Raw genomic sequence first — 21,561 nt, 5'->3', positions numbered from 1 at the left:
GCTCCTTATGAGACAAATGGGTAGCCTTTCCCCACAGTCCTAACTAAATGGAAAGGACTCAGCCAGACCGGACCCAAGCCAGGTGAAGAAAGAACTCACATTACAGCAGTTGAAGGTGAGTTGCAGGAAGTCTGAGGGGCAGTCTCCCACCATGTGCTGGAAAGCATCATAATCCAGCCCGAAATTCTGTGGATGAATATGGTGGAAAAATGTACAAGGGACACAAAGAGAAAAGTCATTAATTATACACATGCTCAGAGGCTGGGAGTTGCCTCAGAGAAGTAGTTCCAGCAACTCCACCCCAAGGATAAAACAGCTCCGTAGTCAAACCAACCCATCCCTGTAATGCTTGTCCTACTCAGCAGCTCACCTCTGTGCGGGGAAGATAGTCCGGATCAGCCTGGATGCGGGCGATGATCTCGCAGAGGATGATACCGTAAGAGAACACGTCTGCCTGGTAAGGAGTCAGACCTCGGTTTTCCTCAGTGGAGTTTGGAGTGGGATACCTTCCCTGCCTCACCTCTATCTCTAACAGCCTAGGTCTAGGCTGTATTACCCATATTCTATCCAAAAGTCACCCACTGGGTAACTGCCGGATGCTAGCATGAATGATACAGATCCTTACCTGGGCCACAGAGGATAATTGGGCCTTAAAATCTCCGGACTTACCTTCTCATTGTAAGGTTCATCTCGGAGAACCTCAGGTGCCATCCAGAAAGGTGAGCCCACCACAGCTAGCTTCTCACTCCCTATACTGTGAAGTAAAGAAACTTTCCAGTGCCTGGCACAATGGGAATTAACAAAACCAAACCAAGGTTTCACATAGCCTAGACTATATGCAATGGAGGATGACTTCTAGCTTCTGATCCTCCTGCTCCACCTTCCGAGTTCTGGGATCTCAGGTAAGCACCACCATGCCTGGTTTAGGTGGTGGTGGGATTTGTTTTGTGCATTCGAAGTGAACAAGCACTATACTGAGCTATGCCCCCAGCCCTTAAGTCTTGGTTGTTGAGACACAGGCTCATAAAAGCCCTTACTGGGCTCAAATTTGCTGTGATCCTTCTGCCTCTCCCTTGAAAGCACTGGGTTTAGAGTGTGCCACCATGTCTGACCGTACGATCAGAAAGCAGTGGGATTACAGGTGTGTGCCACTATGCCTGACTATAATAAGCAGATCTTTTGACCAATGGGGTTTTGTTGCTCCCAAGGGTGGGTCAGTTCAAGCAATGAACCTGAGCTGTGGCTAGATCCTGGCCTCTGGGAATGAAGCTGGATTTTCCCTTAGTTTGACCATTGCCTGTGGTCTTAGTATCCACTAGGGTTACTCACCTAGCATCAGGAATCTTCTCAGCCAGGCCGAAATCAGCTACCACCGCAGAGTAACCGTTTTCATCTCTCTTTATAAGGCAGTTCTAGGGATCCCAAAGCAGAGAAAATAAGGTCGCTTAGAAGAAGAGATTAGCCAGCCAGAGTTAACACTTACGTCTCCCTACATGAATATCTTGTTTATTGGTGAACTGCACACTTAGCCTGATCCCAAGGTCAAAACTGGGGGCTTTACTATAGCAAATGAGGTTGGGTGTGATGGGACAAGCCTTTAACCTCAGCACTGGGGAGGCAGCAAGTTCCAGGCTAGCCAGGGCACATAATGAGATCCTGTGCGATGACTGTTCATGATTGTCGAGTATGACTGGAATTAACTAAAACCCAAGTGGCTGGGAATACCTGTGACAGATTTTTTTTTCCCTAAATTATTTCAAGTGGGAAGAGCCACTTTTAATCCAGATCTTTGAGTTGGGAAGACCCACCTCTAATCGGTGTCACTCACTGCTGGCAACCTACATAAAGGACATAGAAGAAGCTTCCTCCCTTTGCCTGCTTGCTCTCACTCGCACTGACGTGCCCACACCTGCTCTGGCATTAGATCTACTCTGACATTCTGGCAAATCCCGAAGGTCAGCTGAGACATTAGACTGAACACTAACATCTGGACTCTTGGACCTCTGTGGGTAGACAGCCATTGTTGGACTGTGTGGACCACAGCCTGTAAACTATTCTAATCCATTCGTTCTGTAAGTTCTGTCCCTCAAACCAGTGTTCTCAGCCTTCCTAATGCTGCAGCCCTTTAGTACAGTTCCTCATGTTGTGGTGACCCCCAACCATAAAACTATTTTTATTGCTATTTCATAACTAACTTTGCTACTGTCATGAATTGTCAATATTTTTGAAGGTTTGCCAAAGTCATGACTCACAGGTTGAGAACCATCCATTGCTCTAGAGAACCCTAATACCCCCTATCTACCCCACCTCCGAAAAAGCCAACTGAGTCAGGATAATCCTGGATCCTCAGTGACTACCTTAGGTTTCATTTCTGGCTTCAAACAAGTTTTTTATTTTGGTTTTTGTTTTTTGTCTTTCATCTAAATATTTCTATAAACAACATACTCCACAAGCAAAGGGATAGAACATCAGTATATAGCGGTCATCATTTGATCCAAAAAGAAAAAGAGAAAGTGTGCAAAAGGTCCCATACACTTTTCTGAGTGATGGTCCAGAATCTCTTTTCTTCTTGTAGCACACCAGAAGCAGGTTCACAGGACAGTTGGGGGAGACTCCAGCTCCCCAGTGGAAAAGCTGGAGGTAGGCAATGAGCTCTGGTCAGCCATGCTTATGGAGGTGTGGCTTGAGGAAAGCATGCAGCATTCTTCTTCCCATCCAGGGCAGTGTGAGAAAGTGGATGGGGAACTTCCACACCCCCTACAGTGGGCACCAATTAACATGGGCAGGACTGCCCTAGCAGCTGAAGAAACCCAGAACTCAGACGTGGCCATTACCTCTTGTTTACTTGTGTGTTTGTCAGGACAGAGTCACACTATGTAGCCTTGGCTGGCCTAGAACTTGAAGTGTAGACCAGGATAGCTTCCAGCATACAGAGGTATTTGCCTCTGGGGTGCTAGGGTTAAAGGTACGAGCCACCATGCCCAGACAAAACCACTATTTTGGACTTGGATGCTTGTTTTTATTTTCTATAGAGCCCAGGTTGGCCTTAAATGTGGTACATATCTGAGGATGACCTTGATCCTCCAGCCTTCGCTTCCCAAGTGTTGAGTTTCCAAAGCACAATTTTTTTTTTTAAGTTTTTCTTCCCCCCAAGACAGGGTTTCTCTATGTAGCCTTGGCAATCCTAGAACTTGCTCTGTAGATCAGGCTGGCCTAGAACTCACAGAGATCCACCTACCTTTTAACTACGTATAAGTGGGGTGGGGTGAGTGTAAGTGCCTGTGAAGGCCAGAAGAGGGTGTTGCTTCCCTTGGACCTGGAGTTACAGGTGATCGTAACCCATCTGACACGTGTGTGAGGAACTGAGGTCAAGTCCTCTGCAGAAGCAGTGCATACTGACCTGCCGAGCCAGCAGTTCTCCAGGCAGTGTTCCTGTTTTCTGAGTACTAAGCATGGTCTTAAGTGTCAAAGAAACGTATGGAAGTAAAACAGAAACCCTGTGTCTTAAAGCTTATATAATGTATGCAGGCAGGGGAGGTGCATGCCTTCAGTTTCAGCACTTCGGAGGCGGAGGCAGGTGGATGTCTGTGAGTTCAGTGCTAGCCAAGTCTACAGAGTGAGTCCCAAGAGAGTCAGGACTGTTACACAGAGAAATCCTGTCTCAAATCAATCTTACTATAATGTACTGTAGACTGTTACACAGAGCAATCCTGTGTAAATAAAATCAAAGCTTACTACCACGTACTGTAGAAGGACAGAGTATAAGCCACTGGCTTCGCTGTTTTCTCAGTATACAGTTACCCATCCCAACCCTAATCTTGCCAAATGAGGGAGGCCCAGGGCAGCTACTGAAGTTCACATACACTAGTTTTCACTGACCAAAAGGTCATGACCAAACGCCCTGAGTTCCTCTGTGCCACTCCTTTGACAGTCCAGAAGAACATCTCTGGGGCAGATTCTTAGTTGGTTTGTGGGAGAAGCTAAGGACATGGTACTGAATAAATGCTGCCATCTCTAGACAAAGAATGACCCCCAAATGACCTACAAATAACCCAAAGCTGCAACTAGCTCTCCCCAAATAACTGTAGTGGAAATAGCTCTGACACTCCATGCTCAGGGAACCCACACCCCACCTCTTCCAGAGGCAGCACATTCTTGGCTCACAGAAACGTTTGTGGGGCCAGGAAGGCCCTAGGTGACCCAACAGTTCTCCCTCCCTCTCTGCTGCCAGTCTGGCTGAGTTACCTCCTGTTTATTGCACACCAGGTACACATTAACTGCTTACTCTGATCTTGATGTACTCTCATTGTTCTTCCCTGCACTTTAAAAGGAGCCTCTTATTTGTCACAATCAATCCTGGACCCCAGAGAAATAAAGTGGGCGACACCCAAGGACTGTCCGTGTGCTTGTCCTGAGTGACTCTCTTCCTAAGTTCTGCTGGATCAGCACTCCAGATCTCTGACTTTATGAAAAGATGGGTCCTATGCCAACCTATTAGTCACAGCCCCAGGCATAGGTCACAGCCGGTGAGGAAGTGACAGCTCACAGCCATTACTTCTCTCCCTCATCCTCTTCATGGTTCACCAACAACTTAGACTTCTGTCTCCAGGGCTTGGTCTAATGTCCTATCTGCTGTTTGATTTAGTTTCTAGAAACTGACCAGGTGTAGTGACACATAACTTTAATCTCAGTGCTCAGAGGCAGAAGCAGAAGCATCTGTGTGAATTGGAGGCTAGCTTGGTCTATACAGTGAGTTGCAGGACATTTAGTGCTAAATAGAAATAGTGAGACACTGTCTCAGAAGGAAAAAAATAGGTAATAACTCTAGGTGCTCTAACAGCCACTCCCTGCATCTCTCAAGCTTCCGCATCTCCTGTTTTAGGACAGTGTCTCCCATGTAGCTCAAACTGGTCTTGAACTTGTGATCCTCCAGTCTTATCCTCAGCTACCTTGAATGCCAGGATTAGATTATAAACATGAGTCATCATACCCTGGTACATTTTAAATTGTGTGTGTGTATGTTTGTGTGCGCATGCGTGCGTGTGTGTCTACAGGAACGCACATAGCAAACGTGTTTCTTCTACCATGAGGGTAGAGCTTGGGTCATCAAGCTTGGTGGCAAGTAATTTTACCCACGGAGCCCTCTCTCTCTGTCTGCTCCCACCCTCTGATACCTTTGTGCTTTTTAAATATATTTATTATTTGAAATTATGTATATATATGTACATATATGTATATGTATATGTATATATATATATATGGGTATGTCTATATGTGGGCAAGTTAATAACAGAGGCTGGAGAAATGGCTTAGAAGTTAAGAGCACTAGCCAGGTTCAATTTCCAGCACCCACATGGCAGCTCACAACTGTCTGTAACTCCAGTTCCAGGAGACCTGACACCTTCACAGGCAAAACACCAACGTACATAAAATAAAAAAAAAATCATAAAAAACCAACAAGGCTAGGCATGGTGGCTCATACCTTTAATTCCAGCACCAAGGAGGCCGAGACAGGATTGCTAAGTTAGAGATCAACCTAGGCCATACAACAAATTTGGGGTCACTTACAGTTACATAAAAGAGGGTTAGTGAGATCGCTCAGTGGTAGAGTGCCTACCTACCATGAATACAGCTCCATGTTCAACTTCAAGCAATGCAAAACAAGAACAAATGAATCTACCGTTTTCAGTTTAAAGTTATTCTAGGGAACGGCCTATACCATAGACCTCACTTAATCTCACCATTTCCAAGTATCCTCAATACTACATTAAAGTCTAGACTGAAGGAGGTAAGGCCTAGAAACAGGGACCCTGCTGTGTGTAGAGCTGCATGTCTGCAATTGCAGTACAAGGAAGTTCCTAAGCTTTCTTTTTAAAAGTACGTCTAACACCGTATGTATGCCGTGCCTGCAGAGGCCAGAAGAGGGCACTGCACCACGGAAGGGTGTGAGCCACCACGTTGAAGATGAGAAGACCTAGGTCCCCTCTGGAAGAACCACCAGTACCCTCAACTGATGCGCCATCTCCTACATTTGTTTTAAGCCCACTGGTAAATAGAATCCCTACTCTCATACTAGGAAAGCCAAAGGCTGGTGACCTTACCCAGTAGTTCCTCTGGGCTGTTTTAGTTTGTTCTCTTTATCTGCTTATTTGGTCTTTTTGTTTTTTGGGTTGGTGGTCTCACTAGACAGCCTGAGCTAACCTCCAACAGTGACCGTCATGTCCAGCTCTCCTCACCAGGATGAGATGACAGGCATCCCTATCTGTGCCCAGAGAGCTTAGCATTTTTACAATAATAAGCACAAAAAGAATACTGATTGTTTGTATATGCTGGGCCCAGGGGGTGGCAGGATTAGATGATGTGGCCCTGTTGGAGTGGGTGTGCCACTTTGGCTGTGGGTTGAGACTCTCATTCTAGCTGCCTGGAGGCCAGTATTGTTAGCAGCCTTTAGATGAAGATGTAGATCTCTCAGCTCTGCCTGCACCACACCTGCCTGGATGCGGCCCTGCTCCCACCTTGATGATAATGGACTGAACCTGTGAACCTGTAAGCCAGCCCCAAATAAATGTTGTCCTTACAAGAGCTGCTTTGGTCATGGTGTCTGTTCATAACAGCAAAACCCTAACTAAGGCACTAACCCAAATGACAAAATATTTTCAGGGTACAGAAACAGAATGAGCTAAACTGCTGAGTACTAGGCAGTGTTCCTCCGGAAACTTAACCCCTTCGCCTAGAGTGATCTTCCCTGTGATAAAAGCTTGCAGTGCATGAAACTGAATATTCAATTACACTATACTGTTTTGTTTAGTTCCCTCTCTCTTGAAAGGATTTTTCTGTGTAGCCCTAGCTGTCTTGGAACTCACTATGTAGACCAGGTTGGCCTCGAACTCAAGTATTCACCTGCCTCGGCCTCCTGAGTGCTGGGATTAAAGGCATGCACCCAACTCCTTTAGTTATTTCTCCACGAGACTATGTAACTGTAGGTTAGAAACTCCCCTTTTCTATTACTTTATCCATGAATCCGGGCGTAGGAACATTCATGCAGAATGGGTGATAACTTGTAAGTCTCTTCCACATTAGGAGAGATAATATTTTTAGTAGAAAGCCAAAGGTGTTTTGGCTAGATGCATGTATGCACGTATGTGAGTGCAATGTCCATGTTGGGGCAGGGAATAAAGTGAGAACTATTCTTGGATATGTATGAAACATCTATTCTCAAGCTGGAGAGATGGCCAGCAGTTAAGAGTGCTTGCTGCAGGGCTGGGGATTTAGCTCAGTGGTAGAGCGCTTGCCTAGCAAGCGCAAGGCCCTGGGTTTGGTCCCCAGCTCTGAAAAAAAAAAGAAAGAAAAAGAAAAAAAAAAAAAAAAGAGTGCTTGCTGCTCTTGCAGAGGACCAAAGTTTGTGTCCCTGTAGCCACATGCTTACAGTAGACAGGAATTTCAATCTCTTCAGAACCTCTCTTCTGGTCTCTGCATACCAGTCATGCACATGATGTGTATACATACATGTAGGCACATATTCATACATATAAAATTAAATCTTCAAAGCAAAACAAACCCTCTAACAAACCTTAGAAGACTTTAATGTGGCTCTTGGGCAGGCATCAAACTACATATGCTAGGTGGCCTTACAGTCCTTCCATTAGCTCAAATAATTTTAAAAGCCTTGTCATGGCGCACACCTTTAATCCCAGGAAGCAGAGGCAGACAAATCTCTGAGTTCAAGGCCAGCCTGGTCTATGGATAGTTCCAGAACAGCCAGGACTACATACAGAGAAGCCCTGTCTCAGGCTGGCAGGGGAGCCTTGTCAAGGAAGTATCCTGGGACATGCAGTCCTTCAGTTCCTGCTTTGTAACAAGGCCAACTTTCTCTGAAAGAAACTCTTTTCTAACCTGGTCACACAGCAGTGTGGACAACAAAACACTACTACAGTGACCAGCTAACATCAAAGAAGACCTGGCAGGAAGGTAGAAACTCAATCACACAGTAGAAAATGGGTCAGCACACAGTGGTCCACCGAGCACTCCAAACATGCGTTCACTTGTCTCACGCTCACGGCACACACACAGGAGACTAAAGTCAAATGGAAAGGCTCTCAAGATGTGGCCGTTGCCTGGCTCGGCATTCAAAGATGGCTGCTATGAGCAGCCAGGGGCCGATTTGGTTTTGATTGTTACAGAGGCTCTAGACAGCCCAGGCTGGCCTCACTGTCTGTAGCCGAGACTGATCTTGAACTTCTCATTCTTATGCTGCTATCCAGTGCTGGAGATCAAATCATTGTTCATAGTCCAGACAGATGCTTTCAAAGGATTAACTATAACAAGGATTGGGTTATGTTTTGATTAAATCTAGAACAGAGATCTAGATTTCTAGATTCCTTAGCAAACACAGTTATGACAGTAACGCCTTCATACCTTCGACGTGAGGTCCCGGTGGAAAATGCCTTTGAAGTGAAGGTAGCTGAGCCCCACTGCTATGTCATAGGCCAGTTTCACTCTCACAGTCCAAGGCAAATACAGGTTACTGTCTAGCAGCTGCTCCAGGTTCCCAGAGTTGATGTACTATGAAAGAGAAAGAAAGCCCAGTAAGTATTTATCAGAGATGTTTAGGCTGGTGGTAAAAGCAGAAAGAGTGAACACTTAGAAACATTTGTTTATTTATTTTTTTAAATATTTATTTTATTTTATTTGAGTACCCTGTAGCTGTCTTCAGACACACCAGAAGAGGGTACAGGATCCCATTAGATGGTTGTGAGCCACCATGTGGTTGCTGGGAATTGAACTCAGGACCTCTAGAAAGAGCAGTCAGTGCTCTTAACTGCTGAGCCATCTCTCCAGCCCTATTTTTTTTTAAGGATTTATTTATTCCATTGCTTTTTTGCCTTTTCGGTAAGGTCAAATGAAAGGTTTATTAATTTTTATTTTATGTGTATGAATGTTTGCATGCATGTGTGCATGTGTACCACATACATGCTTGACTGATGCTTTGGAGACCAGAAGTGCGTGCCAGATCGCCTGGAACTGGACTGAGATGGCGGTGAGGTACCACATGGGTGCTGGGAACTGAACCTAGATCATCTGAAGAATACCAAGTATTCTTCAATACTGAGCCACCACTCCAGCCATCTATTTAGCTTTGAGGCAGTGTCTCATGTGGTGCAGGCTAACCTCAAACTATGTAGCCAGGGATGACTTTGAATTTGTCCACTTTGCCTTGACCTCCCAAGTGCTGGGATTACAGGCATGTACTACTACTGTGCCTGGATCTTTTCTACATTTTTTTTGAATCCAGAAGAGGATGCCCAGAACTGAACCTGCGTCCTCTGCAAAAGAAAGCAGCAAGGGCTACTCAGCCATGTCCAGTTCCCCACTCCCACCAAACACCTTATTAAAAAATCATTTTATACCAGGCACGTTGCCTTATGGCTATAACCTCAGCATCCACAAAGCAGAAGCAGGAGGATTACCATGAGTTTAAGGTCAACCTGGCTTACTCAGTGAGTTCTAAGCCTGGTATAAAGTGAAATCTTATTTTTTTAAGGGAATTAAGTTGAACAGGAGACAAAAACTTAGGAAATAACAATCATGAGCTAGAGTAATTACTGATGCCAAGAAAAAGAGGAAATAGCCCTGGATAACATGCAGGTAAGAAACCGGAATCCTCAGGAAAGGAAAAGAGGAAGACAAATGAAGGAAGAGTGCATTGGAGCAGTGTTTAGGAAGTAAATGCAGGAGTAGGAGTTCCCAGGCTCCACTCCTGAGCCAGGATTGTGGCACCGTTAATTCCAGCACTAAAGAGACAGAGGCAGGTAGATCTCAGGTCTACATAATGAATTCCAGGCCAGCCAGGCCTACACAGTGAGACCCTGTCTAAAACCAAACCAAATAAAAACCATGCCAGAATGTCACCATAGAAGCTAAAGGAAGAGAATAGTCGAAAAGGAAATGGCCAACAGTATAAAATAGCTGTGTATATCAAGTAAGATATGTTTGGGAAAAAATGTCATTTGCAACCCGGACACTGGGTGTTATTTACTGCCATGCCAGAGCAGTTAGTAAAGTTAAGACCAGTTCAGTTTCAGTTCACTGCTTAAGACCAGAGTTAGACCAAAGTGAGCTGAGCAGGAGACAGGGCTGTGGAAGAACTAAAGAATGGATTCTTCCAAGAAAGTGCTGTTCTCCGTCATTCCCACATATCCTTGAAGCACTGCTTTGGGAGGGTTTTGTTGCCATTTTATTTGTTTGGAACTCGCCTCACCATACAACCTAGGCTAGCCTTGAGCTCAGGATCCTCCCTCCCCAACTTGAATGTGCCATCACATCCAGCTTGGTGATAATTTTTTTTAAAGATTTATTTATTTATTATATGTAAATACACTGTAGCTGTCTTCAGACACCAAAAGAAGGCATCAGATCCCATTACAGATGTTGTGAGCCACCATGTGGTTGCTGGGATTTGAACTCAGGACCTCTGGAAGAGCAGTCAGTGCTCTTAACCTCTGAGCCATCTCTCCAGCCCCAGTGATAATTTTTTAATTAAAAAAATATGTGTGTGTGTTGCCTACAGGTCTTTTGTGCACACCCGTGTGCCTGGTACTTCCAGAGGTCAGAGAAGGCTGTCGAAGCTCCTGGAGCTGGAGTTATGGGCGGTTGTGAGCAACCGCCACCATGTAAGTAGTGGGAACGGAACCAGGCCTCTCTGCAAGAGCAAGTGCTCCTCTAACCCACTCTCGGTCCCGCGATGCTTGCTTGCTTCCTTTCTTTCTTTTCTTTTCTTTCTTTCTTTTTAGTAAAAGGACTGAAAAAGTAGCTAAGTGTGATGGCACATGTCTTTAATCCACCACTTGGGAGGCGGATCTCTGTAAGTTTCAGGCCTGACAGTGCTACACAGTAAAACTCTAAGGAGAGAGAGGGAGAGAGGAGAGAGAAAGTACATATATTCTTTTTTAAATTTCTTTATTTTTATTTTATGTGTATTAGTGTCTTGCCTGCATGCATGTCTATGTGAGGCCGTCACATCTTTGGGTTGCAGACAGTTGTGAGCTGCCATGTGGGTGCTCAGAACTGAACCTGATCCTCTGCAAGAACAGCCAGTGCTTTCAACCGCTGAACAATCTCTCCAGTCCCAACAACAAACTTCCGATGAATATTTATATAATGCTCATACTACACTAAACACCTCTAAAGTTTTTATATACATTATCTCATTTAATCCATACAACAATCCTACAGGATAGATCCTACTATGGGCTGAGCAGCCTTGTCTGAAATGTCAATTTCAGAGTTTTTCTAATTTTGGAATGTGTACATAGTCTTATCTGCATTGCTATCATTTTACAAAAGACATTCAAAGGTTAAGGTTATTCTATTATTAAGGGCAGAGTCAGGCAGATTAGAGCCTGGCTCCAGAGTACATCTTTTTTTTTTTTTAAGATTTATTCATTTATTATATATAAGTACACTGTTGCTGTTTTCAGATGCACCAGAAGAGGGCATCAGATCTCTTTACAGATGGTTGTGAGCCACCATGTGGTTGCTGGGAATTGAACTCAGGACCTCTGGAAGAGTAGTTGGGTGCTCTTAACCGCTGAGCCATCTCTCCAGCCCCAGAGTACATCTTTTTACAACTACATTCATTATACAAGGAGCCAGTGGTCATAGCATTTGAATGAGAGAACTTCACCGAAAAGGAACTCAAAGATGAATTTACTTGGGCTGGAGAGATGGCTTAGTGGTTAAAAGCACTTGACTGCTCTTCTGGAAGTCCTGAATTTAATTCCCAGCAACTACATGGTGTCTTGCAAACATCTGTGATCTGATGCTCTCTTCTGGTATACATAAAGACAGAGCACTCATATAGACAAAATAGGAAAACAAATAAATCTTTTTTTTTTTTCAGAGCTGGGGACCGAACCCAGGGCCTTGTGCTTGCTAGGCAAGTGCTCTACCACTGAGCTAAATCCCCAACCCCCAAATAAATCTTTTAAAAGTGACTAGAGGGGGGCTGGGGATTTAGCTCAGTGGTAGAGCGCTTACCTAGGAAGCGCAAGGCCCTGGGTTCGGTCCCCAGCTCCAAAAAAAGAACCAAAAAAAAAAAAAAAAAAGAAGTGACTAGAGGACCTAAAACAGAAAAGAAATTTGAATTGAATTTTTGTCCAATTATGCCTTCTATGAGTGATTTCATTTTTGAAAAGGAAATCAACTAATAAGGTTAGCTGTTCTTCAGTGTCCCCATGTATCAGGCAGTCAGTCACACCCGATCTGCCCAACTCACAATCTGTTTGTTTGTTTGTTTGTTTGTTTGAAAAGAACATGGTGACAGAAGCTCCACAGAGAACCAGTTGGGGGCAGCACTGGACAGCACATCAGATCTCCTGTGTGAAGGCGAGGCAAGGCAGAGAGAACAGCTAAAAATATGCCTCCTAACCCTCACAAGGAAAACCTGTTAGCCTGCTTAGTCCTCTTTGTGATCCACCTTGGAAATCTTACAACAGGGTGTGAGGAAAGCATTAACACGACTCCTCACTCTAGGCGACTCTCTGCCCAAGTTCAGAATAGAGGTGTCTATTACTGAAAAGAAACCAAACTTGTAAACTCCAACTTGTACATGGGAGCAATGAGGCCAACATCTGATTGTGTCGGCAAACATTTATCATCTTGAGAGCCAAGCATCTAAAGAACCAGTCTTTGACATGGTGGCATCAGGACGTGACCGGAACCACTCAGGCAGAAGAGACTAAGAGTGTGTCTGTTTGCATTCTCTGAAGGCCCGGTGATAGTGAGCCTCTTGGTTTTCGGTCAGAGAAACAGGCATTTACAAATATGTGTCAACCTTGGTTGGGTGTGGTGGCTCACATCTATACTTGGAATACTTGGGAGCTAAGACAAGATAAGAGTCAAAGCCAGCATGAACTAGCTGGATCCTGTTTAAAAAGAAAAGACAGGAAGAGAGGGAGGGAAGAGCCAAATCCAAAGCCAGAAGGTGGAGAGCAAAGAAAAGGCGAGACAAGATGAGGATTCAGAGTGACTAATAGACTCTGGCTTTCCCAGGCAGGACAGAAAGGAGAAATGAGGTCCAGGGAGGGAAACAAAAAAGAATCTTTTTTTCCACAATCCATTTGTCTTGCCTGATGCTGGAGAACTCATTGGCAGGCCTGATAAGCCTCTGAGCCCTCAAAAACCACAACTTCTCGATGTCTCAAGATCCATGCATGCATGTATGAAGAAAGGAAGTTTAAGATCTGCCAACAAGGAAGATTTCTAGGTTGCTAAACACTGTGTGCCCCATTAGCAGGAACGTTCACTTCCCCATAAGCGACTCCCAGAGCAGACTCAGCTGTGCAGCCTCTGAACAAATCCCTCTGCAGGAAAGCCAAGACGAGAACAGCTGCACTAGCACGGCCAGCTTTCCTGGTGGGGATCACACGCTGTGCATTCAACGTTTCACAGGCAATCCTCTGGGGTTCTCCTATGATGGAACAAGCCAACACTCTGGACATACTTAAATACCTTACAGAATTTTTAATTTTAGTTGCTGGTTTTTTTTTTTGTTTTTTTTGTTTTTTTTGTGTTTTTTTTTTTTTTTTGAGGCAGGGTCTCTTCAGTCTAGGCTGGCCTCAAACTTGCCAGATAGCTGAAAATGAATTTGAACCCTTGATCTTCTTGCCTTACCTCTCAAGTGAGAGTTAAAGGTACCTGTTAAATGACTTCAGTACCTGTTAAATGTTCAGTGACTGCTAAATGATACCTATGTCAATTTTATCTATACCAAAACCTGCTTCTTTTCAGCTAAGCTCTGAAGTTACTATCTTGGAAGAGTTGTTTAAAAAAAAAAAAAACTTCAGTGAAGCCAGGTACACTTTTAGTCTCCGCACTCGGGAAGCAGAGGCAGGGAGACCTCTGTGAGTTCAAGGACAGCTGGTCTATGTTCCACGATAGTCGGAGCTACATAGTAAAACCTTGTCTTTAAAAACCAAACAAATAGGGGCTGGGGATTTAGCTCAGTGGTAGAGTGCTTACCTAGGAAGCGCAAGGCCCTGGGTTCGGTCCCCAGCTCCGAAAAAAAGAACCAAAAAAAAAAAAAAAAAACCAAACAAATAAAAGGCTAATACCCAATGCACTAGTATTAAGGGATTGTCTTTGGTGGTCCTTGGATGAAAAGAGTAAAATCCTGTAAATTCAAAGCTAGCCTAACTACATGTTCCAGGCTACATAGTGATCCCAGACAACAACAAAAACAATCTGCCTGTCTGTCCCCCATTACTCTGTAGGCTGAGGCTGGAGGATCATTTGAGCATATGAATTCAAAGCCATCATTAGTAGTGTGTGCCTTTAATCCAAGCCCTAAGAAGGCAGAGGATCTCTGTGAGTTCCAGGTTAGCCAGGGTGACCCTGTTTAAAAAAAATAATCTATTTTTTGGTTTTATTTTGACTTATGAGAATGCAGGTCCCAATGAAGGCCACAAAAGGGCATCAGACCCCCTGAGCTGGAGTTAACAGGCAGTTAGTTGTAAGCTGCCTGGTGTGGGTGCTGGGAACTGAACCAGGGTCCTCACTTTTTGAGATAGGATCTCATTGGATAGCCCTGGCTAGGCAGTCGTGGAGCCGTATCTCCGGCCTCTGCCTTCTAAGTACTGGATTATACAGGTGTGCACTGCCACACCCCGTTTGGCTTCCGGTTTCCTGTTTTTGTTGTTATTGCTGTCTGTTTGAGACAAAGTCTCACTACAGAGCCCGGTCTAGCCGGGAATTCACAGAGATATGCTTGTTTCTGCCTCCTCAACGCTGGGATTAAGGCAGTTCACCATACCCAGTTTTATGAGCTTCTTGGATCAAACCCAGGGCTTAGCTTATCAATAGGCATTCCACTAACTGAGCTACTCCAGAGCCAAGACTACCAAAATCCCAGCATGGATACCATTACTCCTCCTGGAATCCTTTCAAACTCTTTTTTTTAAATTTGAGACAGGATTTCTCTGTGTAGCCCTGGCTGTCCTATAACTCACTGTGTAGACCAGACTGGCCTAGAACTCACAGAGATCCACCTGCCTCTGCCTCGAGTGCCAGGATGAAGACTGTGTGCCACCCACCCAGCTCTTTCAGACTTGTGACTTAGCTTCTACTTTTCAACAAATGTGCTCATGTGGACTGAACCCACAGCACTTACTCATGGGGTAAATGCTGCCACCTGTGCAGAGGCCACCTACTGCCATCGAAGTAACAGGACTGTGCTGAGAAAGTCCATACATTCTATTCATTTACCCACAAAAGGCTGAAAATCTATCAAGTGAAAACACTTAAGATTAGTTCATACTTCAGTCCAGATCACAGGTAGAAGTGATGGTAGCCCAGGCTAGCCTTGAACAAACATGCAATATTCATGCCTCTGCCTCCCAAACACTGGAATTATATATAGCACATGCCAATCTAAACCTGCTCCACTGATACATTATTCAAAGATCTTCTCTTACTCTTGGACTAAAACTGAAAATGTCAGCAGATGGGAACAAAAGAGAAGCTTAGCAGTTACGAGCACTAGCTGCTCTTCCTGAGGACCCAGGCTCAATTCCCAGCACCTACACAGGGGCTCTAAACAGGCTCTAACTCCACATCTAAGGGACCTGACATCCTCATCGGGCCTCTGCAGGTATCAGGAAAGCACATGGGGCCCAGACATACATGTACACAAAACAGCCATACACGCTTAAAAGTAGTTCTTGGGAGGCAGAGGCAGGGGAATTGGAATTCAAGACCAAGCCTTCGCTATATAGCAAGCTTGAGGTTACATGAGACCCCATCTCAAAAACACCACCACCACCAACAGCGCTCACAACCCTGAGTATAGTTTACAAAGCCTTTCTTATTAGCCAAGTGACCTGCACATTGTCCATTCTTTACAACGAAATACCCTTTTTTGCTCCACACCCACCTAACACTCACTAATTGCCCTGGATGGAGTCCCATTTCCTAGTAACCCATAGGTAGAACTGGGAGTGAGAAAGACGTCCAATGCAAAAAGAACCACAGAGGAAGAAAGTACAAAGACCAGACTAGATTTTTTTTTTGTTCTTTATAAATGAGGAGATGAAATTAAAGAGTTAAGATGAAACTAGAATTTAGTATAGCAAGAAAGCCCATGTATTACACAGAATGTCTACTTTTTCACATTTTTGAAACTACTTTATGTATGGGTGTTTTGTTCTCACATGTATGTGCACCTCATGTGTGCACATGAGGGACTCCTCAGAAGCCAGAGGAGGGCATCAGCTCCTCTGGAGAAAATAACACATGATATTAAAGGCAAAAATTGGGTTCACGGGGTTGGGGATTTAGCTCAGTGGTAGAGCGCTTGCCTAGGAAGCGCAAGGCCCTGGGTTCCGTCCCCAGCTCCGAAAAAAAGAACCAAAAAAATTGGGTTCACACATTATGAGCTGAAGAACACTCAGGACTGGTATCACCTACGAGAATCAGGGGAAAGCGAAGGCCCCCTCCACAGCCTTGAGAGGTCAAATGGCCCTGTCAGCACTTTGGTGTGGCCCTCTGGTCCTCAGCTGCGCTGTACATTACTCACATTGTACGCTAACACAGCCCAGCCTGCATTTCATAAAGGTCACTGGGGCTACCTATGGTGTTCCACCCTTCTCAGGAGGTGGAGACAGGAGGAGTGTGAATTCAAGCCCAGGCAGGTAGAGCGACTGCCACCAAGCTTGATGACCAGTTTGATTCCTGGGACCCACATGCTGGAAAAAGAACAGATTCCTGCAAGCTGTCCTATCACCTCTGTATTCATGCTGTGGTATCTGTGTGCGCTTATATGTACATACATGTGCACACATATAAATGTAATTTTAAATTTTTTTTCTTTTTTCTTTTTTATTTATTTTTTTTTTTCGGAGCTGGGGACCGAACCCAGGGCCTTGCGCTTGCTAGGCAAGCGCTCTACCACTGAGCTAAATCCCCAACCCCAATTTTAAATTTTTTAAGATGTATGCATATACACATACAATATAAGAAATGCTTAAAAAATAATTCTATCATAGTAATGTTTGCTGTGAAGACTGCCAACACAGAGACAGCGCTCCATTTATTTAGAGGCAATTTCAAATGAGACTGTTAATGGCAATCAACTGAAACCTTATCCAAACACCTTAAGAGTCACCTTGCAGTCTAATTTGAATTCCTTAGCAACTCTTTGAGGATACAACTTCAGAACCCACCAAAATGACATACACAGCTATTGTAAATACAAAGAGGTGCAAATCTCTAACCTTCCTTCCCCATCTCTCTGTGAACCCTATGCTTAAGTCTATGCTACAATCTCCTTTTAATAAACTCCACTTCGCTTCATACTGGCTCTTCCTGAAATCCTTTCTGAAGTTAAGAATCCTGATTTCACCTGATATCTCAGATAAAGAACTCAGGATGCCACGGGAGACAGACCCTGCCCCGCCCTCAACTATGACTGAAAGTAAGGCATGTTAGCCAAGGAAAGGGTCTCCAGATTGAGACGTTCGGAGCAACAGAGAGAGATCCCAGGATCCTATCTAACGCACTGTGTCAGCAATAATCAAAAACTAGTATCAGTGTCAAAATAGCCAAATACAGGCTTGTTGGACCCCTGCTCTCTGGATGGGCCTTCTAAAGAGCGGGCCTGGGTGCCGGCCTACTTTTTCACTGTAGGCTATCAATGCTTTTGTGCTAGTCACTGGATGCTTGTTGGTCTGCTCTCAGCACAAAGACTAGCAGACATCCCATCCCGCTGGCTTGCTTTAAAGAAGAAAAGGAAGCTTTGTTGCTGGCTTGGGTAATTCCAGGACAAGCGCCCCAGGAGCGCCCTGTGGGAGGCTTATGCTCCAAAGGAGCCTCCTGTTCTCAGCTAGAGCATCCATAGCCAGCGAGAAGCATACATGGGCACATCCGCTGAGGCCTGTTTGCCACAGTACAACCTCCGCTCCAGGAGTCATAGAGCCTGCTATGAGGAGTCAAGGAAGAGAGGACACTAGTTCTGCCCACAAAATGGCCTTTACTAGCCCATAATAGTCAGAATATTTAAATGTTCATTTGTTCTGCTTTCCCATATCCTTTTTATTTACCCTTCCAAGCCTGGCTGGGGCCTTTTATTTTGGGAAACATTTCCTGATGCCCTATCTCGTACTGTACTTAGCGCCATTTCCCTATCTTGTACTTACTTCTACTCCTGCTAAGCACAGCAAGTCTGATGGCAGGGATCCATTATTTCTGAACTTTCAAACCCAGGACAAGTGGCTCAGGTGCCTATTTAACAGGATCCAGGAAGATGACAATGTGGTGTTGTTGTTGTTGTTGTTGTTGTTTTTCCCCCAACCCTTCCCCCTCCCCTGACAATGTGTTTTTAAATTTTGCCATTTTTTGCTCTACACCCCTAGACTCTTGGAACTCGGTACATACCTAGGCATGGCTATGGCGATCCTGTTATCAAAGCTGTTAGTGTCTGTGCCTAGGCCCCAGAAGAGCCAACGACCTAGGACTGGCCGACAATCCTCAATAAAACAGCGAAAAGACAAGAAAAGAAACTTCTTCAAAGTGGTCATGCTGGGAAGAGGAACAAAGAAGTTCGATGGCCCTACACACCACTCCCTCCTTCGACACTCCGCTCCCACCACCTCAAGTCCACCTTCTGGTCCTAATAAGCCATTTAGGGTTAAATGAAGGCAGACCGTATGCAGTCCCGGCCAAGGCACAGTGCACCCATTGCTGACCCACAGTGTCTCAGCTCTAGTGTCTACTGCCAGGTGGTTAACAAGCCAGAACTCTGTAAAAACTGGGAAACAGGGGCTGGGGATTTAGCTCAGTGGTAGAGCGCTTGCCTAGGAAGCGCAAGGCCCTGGGTTCGGTCCCCAGCTCCGAAAAAAAGAACCAAAAAAAAAAAAAAAACAAAAAAAAAAACTGGGAAACAAGTTCCTCATCCAATAGCACGGGCTTCTGCCATTCGTTTCTCACTGCACAAAATTCCTGGGGGCCCACTGTCTCAATAGTCTTAAAGCCAGAGGGAGGGGCACAAGTGTTTCTCCTTGAATATCTTTGCTACTAACAAAATAACTACATTCCTTTAGCCTCAGGCTCCCAAGACCTGAGATCACAGGTTTGAGCCTCCTTGCCTGTATAAACTCACCAATAAACTATTGAATAAAAAAATGAAATGCACTTAAATAAAATGAAGCAGGGGCTAGAGAGATTACTCAGTTTTTTTGTTTTTTTTTTTTTTGGTTCTTTTTTTTCCGGAGCTGGGGACTGAACCCAGGGCCTTGCGCTTCCTAGGTAAGCGCTCTACCACTGAGCTAAATCCCCAGCCCCGATTACTCAGTTCTTAAGAACATTAACTGCTCTCTCCCAAAGGACCCATTTGGTTCCTAGATCCAATGTCAGGAGAATCAATCACGACTGCCTCTAACCCCAGCTCCAAGGATCCTACCTTTTCCTAGGCTCTGTGGGCGCCCTAACTAACACACATGGATACACACAGAAACAAAGACAGCAACTTAAAAATAAACAAATGGGCGGTCACTATCTGTAAACACACTACCATCCAAGGCTTGGGAACCATCACTGAACAGGAGGTGGAAAGACTGTAGGAGCCAGAGAGCCCTGAGAATCCGAGAGCCATGAGAACCGGAACAAACCGGTGTCTTTTAGACAGGACAGGAATGCTTTGCTCATGCATTTACAGAAACTGTGTTTACCTGCAACAACCAGACCAAGCCAGTTAACATTTTAATACTGTGGAGAGAGGAGGGGCTCATGAGCCCACACCCTGACTGAGGAAGGTTGATGGCTTCTAGGGAGGAACAGACAGTTTTCCTTGAAGGGTGTGGCCCTAGTAAATCTGTGCTTCAGCAACGGCTCATCGCCTAGGATTAGACGGTTATTAAGTGTTGAAAACTGTACATATTAACCAAGAATTACTCAATGAGCCTACTCTGGTAAGGGTGTTCTTTTCCTCAAAGGTACCCTAGTGCCATGATTTAAATATCTCTATTACTATTTGGAAAATGAAGAACCATTCTAATAACACCTTTGAGTTCCTGCCATCTTGCCAATCTTCCCACTAAACTAAAGCCCAGATTAAATGAACTGCACTTCCTGGAGGGCGGCAGTGTGCAGCACGCCTGCACCTCACCTACAGATTCAGTTCCCACTTGGCCAGGAGGATCTGCATGCCGCCATTACGTCACCTTCTCTCTCTTTTTAAAAGATTTATTTATTTATTTTCTGTATGTGAGTACACTATCGCTGCCTTCAGACATACCAGCAGAGGACATCCGGTCCCTTACAGATGGTTGTGAGCCACCAAGTGATTGCTGGGAATTGAACTCAGCACCTATGGAAGGGCAGCCAGTGTTCTTAACCACTGAGCCATCTCTCCAGTCCATTACGTCTCTTTCTCAGATGACATTTTTTTCCCATAATACTCTAGAGACTATAAAACTTGTCAGATTCAATATAAATTCAAATTTTATTACTCATCTTTTAATAGTGCAGAGTTTGTCAAATTCAATGCTAAATAAAATAAAGGTCAATGGATGATCTAAAAAAAGACATGAGGTCAGAAGGTGTAGTGGAAGAGGAGTAACTATGATCAAAGTACATTCCTCAAAGAATAAAAAAATTAACTGAAATAAACTGAAGCAGATTTAAAGTTTCTTTTAGTGGATTCCCTCTCCCAATTTAGTGATTAAAATATAAATCAAGAGCTGGGAACGGGATTTGGAGCTCAGTGACATAATTTTGCTTAGCATGCTATCAGTTCATCCTCAGTGCTGAATAAAAGTACCAGGAAAAAAAAAAGATTTTAAGATAAAAATGTAGAGGTCTTGAATTCCATCAGCCAATGGAGCCAATGGAGATGACAACAGCTAAAAGTGTTTGTCACCAAGATTGATGGCCCGAGTTTCATCCTCAGAAAAAACATGGTAGAGGGAACCAATGGTAACCCAACACACACTCACACCAACATAGCCTTGTGAATAAAACTCCTGAAAGTCTGGCTGATTAGAATTTCAGTGCTTTTTGGGGGTTGGAATGCTGCAAGTCCAGAAACTAATTACCTTTTCTTGGGCTAAGCTCTGGCTGACCAGAATAGCCACCCCCCAGCCCCCACCACACACACACACACACACACACACACACACACACACACACACACACACCTACACCATGTTGGAACTAACACGACAATAGATTAAAAAAACCTTTTGGAATCTATTAACTTAGCAGGCAACTAGCTTCTACCAAACCAAAAGCTAAGAACGTCATCGGATAGCATTTTGAATCTATAGCAAAGCTTTCCTCCTCCCTCGTGTACCTACCACCTCTGATATACCCTATAGTGTATTTTAAACTTGTCTTGACAACCACATGGTGGCTCACAGTCATCTGTAATGAGATCTGATGCCCTCTGCTGGTGTGTCTGAAGGCAGCGACAGTGTACTTACATACATGAAATAAATAAATAAATCTTAAAAAAAACAAAAACCATGGAATTAGGGGTAACATAAATCATGTTTCTGAGCTATGGTCACTCAA

At 44.5% G+C, this 21,561-nt stretch overlaps 1 protein-coding gene and 1 long non-coding RNA gene across 3 annotated transcripts in view; one reads left to right on the top strand and one right to left on the bottom strand.

Annotated features, from left to right (window-relative positions):
- LOC148005993 (uncharacterized) overlaps positions 1–21,561 on the top strand; it is a 1,435,680-nt gene that overhangs the window by 724,114 nt on the left and 690,005 nt on the right. The window lies entirely within an intron of this gene.
- Tesk2 (testis associated actin remodelling kinase 2) overlaps positions 1–21,561 on the bottom strand; it is an 86,132-nt gene that overhangs the window by 2,396 nt on the left and 62,175 nt on the right. For both annotated transcript variants that reach the window (XM_087660211.1, NM_133396.2), the window contains 5 exon segments: positions 8,416–8,562; positions 1,330–1,412; positions 670–754; positions 371–454; positions 100–186 (listed from right to left, as the gene is read on the bottom strand). In XM_087660211.1, coding sequence (XP_087516337.1) covers positions 100–186; positions 371–454; positions 670–711 — 213 coding nt within the window. In that variant the 5' untranslated portion in view covers positions 712–754; positions 1,330–1,412; positions 8,416–8,562.

The sequence above is a fragment of the Rattus norvegicus genome, chromosome 5, assembly GCF_021556685.1.
Source record: "Rattus norvegicus strain SHRSP/BbbUtx chromosome 5, alternate assembly SHRSP_T2T, whole genome shotgun sequence".
In the NCBI taxonomy this organism is placed as follows: domain Eukaryota; kingdom Metazoa; phylum Chordata; class Mammalia; order Rodentia; family Muridae; genus Rattus; species Rattus norvegicus.
This window is presented reverse-complemented; position numbering and strand designations above follow the sequence as displayed.